This window comes from Labeo rohita, unplaced genomic scaffold (assembly GCF_022985175.1).
Source record: "Labeo rohita strain BAU-BD-2019 unplaced genomic scaffold, IGBB_LRoh.1.0 scaffold_136, whole genome shotgun sequence".
NCBI lineage: Eukaryota > Metazoa > Chordata > Actinopteri > Cypriniformes > Cyprinidae > Labeo > Labeo rohita.
In genome coordinates this window covers 124,906-134,086 of record NW_026127516.1, presented here as the reverse complement: position 1 = coordinate 134,086, position 9,181 = coordinate 124,906, and the positions used below count along the sequence as shown (strand labels likewise).

The 9,181-nt window shown below is 40.3% G+C and overlaps 1 protein-coding gene across 1 annotated transcript in view; it reads right to left on the bottom strand.

The window, feature by feature from the left end:
• Positions 1–4,270: 4,270 nt before the first annotated feature.
• LOC127158147 (TRPM8 channel-associated factor homolog) overlaps positions 4,271–9,181 on the bottom strand; it is a 35,690-nt gene continuing 30,779 nt past the window's right edge. The window contains exons 2-8 of the mRNA XM_051101303.1: positions 7,564–8,310; positions 6,484–7,475; positions 6,292–6,386; positions 5,939–6,152; positions 5,602–5,841; positions 5,127–5,464; positions 4,271–4,514 (exon numbers count right to left, since the gene is read on the bottom strand). Coding sequence (XP_050957260.1) covers positions 4,272–4,514; positions 5,127–5,464; positions 5,602–5,841; positions 5,939–6,152; positions 6,292–6,386; positions 6,484–7,475; positions 7,564–8,180 — 2,739 coding nt within the window. The 5' untranslated portion in view covers positions 8,181–8,310 and the 3' untranslated portion in view covers position 4,271. The remainder of the gene's footprint in view (positions 4,515–5,126; positions 5,465–5,601; positions 5,842–5,938; positions 6,153–6,291; positions 6,387–6,483; positions 7,476–7,563; positions 8,311–9,181) is intronic.

Below are 9,181 nucleotides of genomic sequence, written 5' to 3'. Positions count from 1 at the left end.
GTCCTTAACTGAATGTGGAGGATGGTAGAACAGCCCTAGGCAAATAGGACCGTTCCAGTCAAAATGGATAAGTTGGGCTTCAAAGCTGGTATAAATATCTAGAGAGACGGAACGACACTGCGCACGGTGAGAGTTTTTCATAACAGTCACTAACCCACCCCCACGTCCGTTTTGGCAGGGGGAGTTAAAAAATGTACAGTCAGCCGGAACCAATTCAGAAAAAGGGACAAGATCACCATCCTTAATCCATGATTCAGTAATAAACATGAAATCCAGATTTTGCGAAGAAAAAAAGTCATTCAACAGAAACGTCTTATTTGCTACTGAGCGAGCGTTGATTAAAACCATATTAGGTGGAGGAACAGCGCCGGGGGAAAGTGGCACTCTACACAGCGGACGTAACATACCAGGAGCCGCTCCAGTTCTCCGGACATAGCAGCCGATCCGAGGGAGCCCAAGCCGGGGGGCAGAGGGTGGAAACAGGGGAAGAACAGGTCGGAGCCACCGGTGCGCCTGATCCACGAGACGCCAAACCACAGAGCCGCCATGTAGCGGCTCGGGAAACGGGCTTGGAATACAGCCCGCATGCAGACGGGCTTTCAGCTTGATCGCAAGTCCTCCCCGACACCCGCGTTTCCTCCTGCGCTTCCTCCGTAAATTGTTTAAAGGCCAGCGGCAAATACAGTCTGGAATGTCCGTTATGAGACTCTCATGTTGTTTGTTAAAAACACACTCCACGTCCGACTTGTGAAAGTTTGAAGAGTTGATCGAATATCCAAAAGAGACTGGCGATCATAGACTACATGGGTGCCACAGTTTGAATACCAAGCAAGCAACCACACTATCAGGCAGGAGAGCAGTAGATGGCATGCCGACACAGGCGCCATCTTGACTCCAACCTCAATAATGACTTTTTCCTCAGTTTTCATTGTTTGAATGTCATCACGTTTACCTGATCAGCAGTTATAACTGCTATATTCATCTTAAATTTGATTAATACACGCTCAAAGCTTATTCACCTTGATTACCTTATATATACATCACTTATTTATATATATATTATTATATATGTTTATGTTAAAAAAAATAGTATGGTTAAAAAATAGTAGCATGCACGAGTGTGGACTTATTTCTCTCTCTTTCTATCTCATCACATGTTTAAGCGTAGACTACAATACTTGATACACTCAGTGTTAAATCTTTTGTGATTACTATTATATTATAATTTTCACTTTTTTCAGAGTATTTACTAGTATCTGGATCAGATGAGTCCGTATCTGCATCTGTGAATGAGGACGTCACTCTGAACTGCTCTGTCGACTCTCATATCACACTTGAACACACTGAAGAGGTTTCATGGAAGAAAACAGATAAAGACGGACATATTTTGGTTCGGCTCTACCAAAACAATGAAACTTTACCAGATTCATCAGATGAGCGATAGTTGAGTTCTTCACTGCTGAAATCAAAGGAAACTTCTCTCTCCAACTGAAGAGTGTCAGAACTGAGGATAAAAGAGTTTACATGTGTCAAGTGTTTGCTGGAGAACTTTCAGTTAACACAACTGTGGTACTGGACCGACGGGGTGAGTCATAATTAAAATGTAAATTAAAACAAAAATCACCAGCGTTATTCTAATCTACAAGTGTATTTTTCAACCCAAACTCACTGGAAAATGTGACTGTGGTGGCAATTTAGTATTAATTCATACGATGTGAATAAGAAATCATAACAACATTTAACAACATTTACACGCAGTAAGCCTGAATGTTTATCTTTAATGCGGGTTGCAAGGTAAGTGAAGACAAAAAACTGATCCTAACCAACACATGATTATCATTTGGTTGATTATTTCTAGGATGTGCCACTGCTCCACAAATACACCCTCTGAAGTTGGAGTTACTTCCATTCCCTGATAACATACAGTAAAGATTTAGACGTACCAAGGCTTTTTAGGTTGTGTAGAATCATCTGTTGGTGATCCATTTATTTGGTCTTTTATTGCTGCAGCATTTCTGCCAATTCACACCACGGGATGTATATCAACTATAAATGTATGTTTAATGTGGCGTATAGTACAGTGAGTTTTTACAGCAATTAGCAGATTTTTTTTTTTAATGTCCAACAGCAGTCAAGACCGGTTCTACGCAGGGGCAAGAGGGGGCAGTGCCCCCTCAAATAAATGTCTTGCCCCCTCAAATCAAAATTTTGAAAACTTGAGAAAGCACATGTTAATATACTCACAAAATGAATATATTACAAGTTGACAAAATGATCTGCGGTAGCGGAAAAATCCGCCGAAAAAGGGACACTACACAATACGGTATTAGATTTTCCTCATGTCTCTGTCCCTCCGCTGTGTGTATTCATTCACAGGCTGCAGCGCACGCGCACACACACACTCCCCCCCCCGAGCCCTCGGTAAACATCCAATCACCGTCCGTATGCAAATGAGTCAAGACGCAGGCTAACGTAGTGTTGTGTTGAGTAGAAAGACTTTGAAGAAGCTGCAGCGTTTTTATAAAAAAATATATACAAAAAAAAAAAAAACAATAAAAAAAAACCCTTAAAATAATCTGTTCTATAGCCCATCTGCTTTTACTTAGTTTTTTTTTATTATTCATAAGACAACCTTTCAGTTTTGTAAATATTCTAGTTATACCCCCGGTTTCACAGACAAGGCTTAAGCATAGTCCTAGACTAAAATGTAAATCTGAGCTGTTTCAACTGAAAGAAACTTGTACTGACTGATCCTAAAATATAGCAGTGCCTTTGTTTTGTCTCAAGATACACACCAGTAATGTTTTTTATTAAGAATGCTTATAAAAATTACTTAAATGTCCTAAAAGAACTATGGCCTAATCCTGGCTTAGCCTAAGCCCTGTCTGTGAAACCGGGCCATAGTGTGTTAAGTCTTACTTTAGGTTAAACGTTTTTGAGAATTAGACCACCCAGCTAAGATAAATGTCGTTGATTGATAAAATCTGGATTAAGGATATTTTATTTTATTTTGTTTTATTTTTTTTTATTTTAATTTTTTTTTTTCAGTTTCCCCCCTGAGGGATTGCCACCTTATTGTGGTCAGGGGCTTTGCGAGCCTCAGTGACCTTAAGAGCTATACCAGCAGGAGCTTAGTCTTCAAGTGGGACACCCAAGTCGGACAGGTCTGAAGGAGGCCTGACAAAGTGCAATCCACTTCTCCAGGCTTTGGACACAGCTAACAACACAATTCAGCAAGGAAAATACTGTTATTATAAGCACAGGGTAAAAACAGTGGTCGAACATGATGTGTACACATAAAGCCCCCTTCACATTTCTGACTGCCCCCACATATGTGCCTGTCTAGAACCGGCCCTGACAGCAGTCCATGTTTCTGCTGCTTTGTTGTGACTCTTGTTTTCACTTTATTCTCAGATGCTTGACCCAAATATACAAATTTCTGATTTGTAAAAAATGTTGGAAACAATTTATTAAAGAAACTGTGATCAAGCTTTTGTGCTGGTTGGTGCCATTCCTTCTTCTAACAACTGGATCATCAAGAACAATGTCAGAAGAGTCCCAGAGTATGTCTGGAATGCTTACTGCTGCGTCAATCAAAGTGGCCGACCCATAATAAGCAGTGCTGCAACTGCTCTCAACACGGAGCTGAATGTTGTAGTAAAACACACCTTAGATGAGATGGTGCACTTCCTTCAGCAATACTCTGATGCACCCGTGAATGAGCTGTTCAGTGGTCAGTGCAGAGCTTAGGCTTACACATTCACTTGAACTTATTAAATCTGTTGAGCATTATAGGGCTTAATTCTCTATTTTTAAATCACAACAACATAACGCACCATTCAGAGTCTTTTGAATAATGATTTATTCTCTTGGATAAGAAACGGAGATACACCAATACCATGCCATACTGTTGAACTGACTTTTAATTGCAGTACATAATTCATGCAGGTTTTAGTATTTATGAAAAGTATATGTTGTGCATGTAAAATTCATGCTACATCTTGTTTTATTTAATCTTAGCCCACTTAGCCTATAGCCACCTTTAGTTAATAGCAAGTGCTCAGAATATTTCAAATAATTTTAAAAAAGCCACATTCTATGCTTTACGCTGATATGAATCAATTGCTATCTATGTGCTTATTAAATCAAATGAGAAAAGTTAATTTCCATAACATTGCAGGTAAACATATATCATCTTCTGTGCCTAATCTTAGCTATTAGCTACATTAAAACTGGCAAAACATACTTTTTAAAAGTTATCTGCGATGTTCTTATGCGTACTGGACCATAGGATGGTCACTCCACTCAGGGAGATGAGAGATTTTCTTTTGTGTGTCAGGCTGGATGGGCCAACCCCACGCTTTGAAGAAGGGGCACAGATTCATTTTGACCACCTTAGAGAAGGTCTCAGCATATAGATTCATCTTCTCTGCATTGTCATTTGGCACTCCATCCATGCCATCGTAGCTAGTAAAAACTTTCTTGAAAGCATCCCAGCCAAATTTTTCCTGAAGCTGGAGAAAAAAATAAAATAAAATAAATAAAATTTGTTATTATTATTATTATTATTATTATTATTTTTTTTTTATTATTATTATTATTATTTTTTAAAAGGGTACATTATTACTTCCAAGCCTCACAAATAATGCATTATTGCTTTAAACTTAATATAATGATGTCTCTCACTGAAATATGTAGTAGAAAACCCATGAAAGTTTTATTTAAAAAAAATCCACATAATGGGGGCGCCATTATTTCGATGACGTGAAATGTCTACATGCTGTGAGCTACCGGCGCTACCTGCTGTTGTTTTTACAACTTGGAAAATAAAATACTCATACAGCTTGCAGGTGGCAATAGACATGAGCGCAGGTGTAAACCAAATGCCGTACCATCGATTTTTCCCGCAAGGGTCTAAATGCCCCCGGATACCGAGTGAAATCCGATTTTTTGGAAATAACATAAATCTTTCATGGGTTTTCTATTACATTTCAGTAAGATGCATTATTTATGTTATATTAAGCCATACAAGTCTTCCTGGGGTTCCCTTTAAACACTTAAAAAAAAAAAGAAGAAGAATTTAACTGATTAAATCTGTTAAAACATTATACGCAGTCTGTTCGCACCTGCATGTAAGTCTCGAGTGCTGTCCACATTCTCCAGTTTTTTAAATCCTTACCGCCATCGCAATATGATTTGATACGAGCCTGGCGGTTTTTTGGAATTAAATCTGGATGAGCTTTAGACCTGTTTAAACCCAGCACTTCCTCATGTACATACAGTGACCACAGGTTGTTTGTGCACTCAGTGGTGTGCGGAGGGAACTCCCAAACTCTACGCTGTTGGTTATGACCCAGCTCGTGAATTTGTCCCCAAAGACCCTTTTTATAGGCTCTCTGTACATTTACAAGTTCTGGGGCAGAGACAGTCTTCATCATGATTGGATATCCAGAATGCATGAAACCTGCACGAGGAAAGGAGGAACAATGTTATCACCAGGACAGTGTGAGTGTAACTAATATTAATGTCATGATTCTGTTGTAATAGTGATGGTTCTTTATCCTAACAAAGACACTGAGAGTATTTAATAGTACCACCAACCGGCAGAGATCTGAACATCTGCAACAAACCGCTCCTTTCGGGGGAACTTGCCAGGCTTTGCTGCCAGGTCAGCTATGCTTCTCATTATGGTATCCCAAAGTTTAGCCACCTCATCAGGACGGTCTAGACTCCTTATAAATTCTGATTCTAATGTCATGATGATGTTCTCAAACTCAAGCTCCGCCCAGGGGGCGGGTGCCTGACGGATCCTGTTCACCCAGTCAGCTACACTAGTCTCTCCTGAGGGATGAAACAAGTTAGCATTGAAACGTTTTATTATACAATGTTAAATGTTCTGAATAGAAACCTCACTGTGATGCTCATTCAGAATTCTTACCAGACTTAAAGTATGGAGCCTGTACAGCATCCTGCACGACAATTTCTACCCCATCCACTTTGCTTTGGGGAGGTGCTATTATGTAGATGAGCCCTCCCCATAGATTGCAGACTTGGACCATCTCTGCATCCAAAGGGAATCGCTCATGGACAACAGGAGCCCGTTTCAGAACCTCTGCTCCACCAATATTATCTGTTTGGCAACCAAGTTGGACCTGCAAAAAGTGTTACCTCCTCATGTTAATAACATGCTCTCCAATGAGCAATAAGTTTGCATCTATCAAGTATACTACATGCAGCAACTATTCCTTCATTGTTAACATGTAATATACAGGCAGAGACTTTATTCATCACCTGCCAATTTTTCCTAATGATCTCTGGAGGTACTGCTATGTTCGTCTTCATACCAGGAGAAAGATATAAGCCTGTGCTTATCCATTCTTCAGAGCCTGAAACAAGAAATTGCATTCTTATTTTGCTCAAGTATTTTGAAACTTAAACAAAAAATAACATTTAACCTCCACTTTGGCGGAAAAACTTTCATACCTTTAGTTTTGGCACTGATCCGAACTCTTGCTTTAGACACAGTGGGCAACTTAGGTCTGTCCTTGATGATGTATGGAAGAAGGGCATCAGGATCAGGTGACACTTTGTATACCTCAGACCCAATGTAGAGCATCAGGCGGTCTTTGGCACTTTTAACAGGGCTCTTACTAGACACTTGTGGAACTCCAAACTTCTTCACTATGTCACTGAGAAGTGCTACCATTGAAGTATAGGCGGCGCTGTCGTGACATCGCATTTGAAGATAAATGGCACAGTCATTGCCCAGCTGCTTCAAGCAGCTCTGTTCATGATTAGTCAGTTCTTTCCCCAGGTATACATGTTCAGCAAACCGATGCAGCATGTTACGAAAGTGGTACCCCTCTTTATAATTTTGCCCAATTTCTGGGGCTTTATATAACCCTCTAATCAAGATGCTGCCCAAGAGAGACAATCCCATCTTATTAAGAATGTGATTTCCTGGGTAATCAGTCATCACATTGTGGCCACTGTGGGTCTGGGCCCAATGCCAAGCATGACCCCCAATCATAAGACCTCCACCTTCAGCAACAAATTCTTGGATCTCTGCACACTGGGCATCACTGTATGAAGTGCAAACGTAGACGCTTAAATCTTTTCTGAAACCGGTCAACTGGCAATCTAAACCAGATTTGCTCAGTACCCTGTGGGCTCCCTTTCGGCTGGGTAGTATCCCAATAACACCCTTGCGATCTTCGTCAAGCCACTTGATAGCGTTGATCAGGAAAGTGGACAGAGAGTCCCGGTCCATGTAGCATTCATGTGATAACAGAATAACTCGACCTTGCCCATAATAGGCACCAGCAATGAATGTTTTTCCAGCTGGAGTGACTGCAATGGGAAATGCTAATGGTCCATGCACCATCACCTCAGATGCTATATCCTTACCTTGGACATCAAACTCGGACACACCTTCTAGCAGGATCTGTAGGTCATCCTTAAAGTCCTTGCCTGTACTGAAAAGTAACAATTGAAAACAGCTGGTGAAATGTATGCTTTCTTTAAAAAAAACAGATAAAAAGTAAGAATGTCTGCTGAACTTACGATAAAGCAAGCCAACTATAAGGGATTTGTTTTGGAACAGGAAAAATGCCAACTTTTCCATAGCGCTTCGAGAAGTAAATTCCTGCAACACTGCACACCTTGTTTCCTGGGAAGTTCTTTAGAGTATTTTCTTGTGGGTGGGTTCCAGCCCAATGCCAGGCCTGGCCAGCCATAATCAAGCCACCCCCAGCTTTGATGAAAGCAATCAGATCCTTTGCACACTTCTCAACACTGTAAGCATCTGTGATATAAACAGCTAATCCACTTCGAAAGTCTCCTAGCTCTGTCTTGATAGGGCAGTCTTTCAAGTTTGCAGCTACTGAACGTAAACTCTTCTGAATTCCTACAATGCCAGCATCACCAGTACTTGGCATGAGCCACTTTAGGGCATTCTTTATGAGGCCGGGAAAGCGTGTTAGGTATTGCTCATGTCCCAACACCACCATACGTCCTTTACCGTAATAAGATGCAGCCATCAGCACCTGACCTTTTGGATTCATGACAAGTGGAAAAGCATGTTCACCTATCAGTACAAGATCACTGGGCACTGAGCTCATTTGCAAATCAAGCTCCTCCAGCCCATACATGATAGTGTGGTAGTCTTGTTCGCGTGCCATGGTGGATTAGTTCTGTTTCGCAAGTCAGTTCAAAACAATCACTTTCAACGTATGTCAATTTTACAGAGTATGAGCACTCAATGTTCAACCAGAGCTTGTGAAGTAAAATGATAGCGATTGCTTTTCAGTCCTACACAAAGACAGAAAATGAGAGAAAAAAAGTTGCATAAATTTAGAAATATAAAGAACTGTAATTTTATAACTGTAAATAAGTTTTTCATGAATTACATCGCTTAACATAGAGCACAAAAATATGAAACATTTCAACTATCCTTTCCCTATTGTGGCTACATATGTAAAAATTGTGACTTCATATCTCACAAATTAAGCTTGATATCTCATAATTTCTATAATTTCTCATAATCTGAATAGCTGTGCTTAGCTATGTGTAACTACTGTGAGCATGTGTTTGAAGATTTGTCTATGGCTCACCCATAAACTGCAAACCCCATGAGCAAGCCCTTTTCATTTTGTTTGTTCATCCAGAAACCACTATTGACCACTCCCACTACAGGATTTAGCATTTTTAAAGTTATTTAGTTTTTGTAGTACAGTCTATTCAGGGGCGTACGTCATGACCCAGTCAGCAAATTTCCTTTGGCTCAGATCTGACCAATGTCAGCAGCTGAAGTGTGAAGTGTGTGTTTGCCGTCCTAGAACTGGTTCACATCTTTTTAGCCAGAACTGAACCAAAACAGTGCCATTACTCAACCCAAAATGAGCCAAATCATAAAGACAGATGTGGCTGATATATGGACCTCATATGGTTTTCCTGTATGGTTGAGTTTTGTAAAGGGTGGTCCTTATGTGTCCCACATGTGGCTGATTGTCCAAAAGCCATTATTTAACCTTAATATGCCACACACTCGTGAATTTTGAGGGGTGCACCAGTGGGTTGCAAATGAAGAATTTGTTGCCATGTGTCCATGACTAATTGTTTTCTTATTTTAGTTAAAGGCTGGAACACAATACACAATCTTTGCCCTGATTTACAGTCTAGA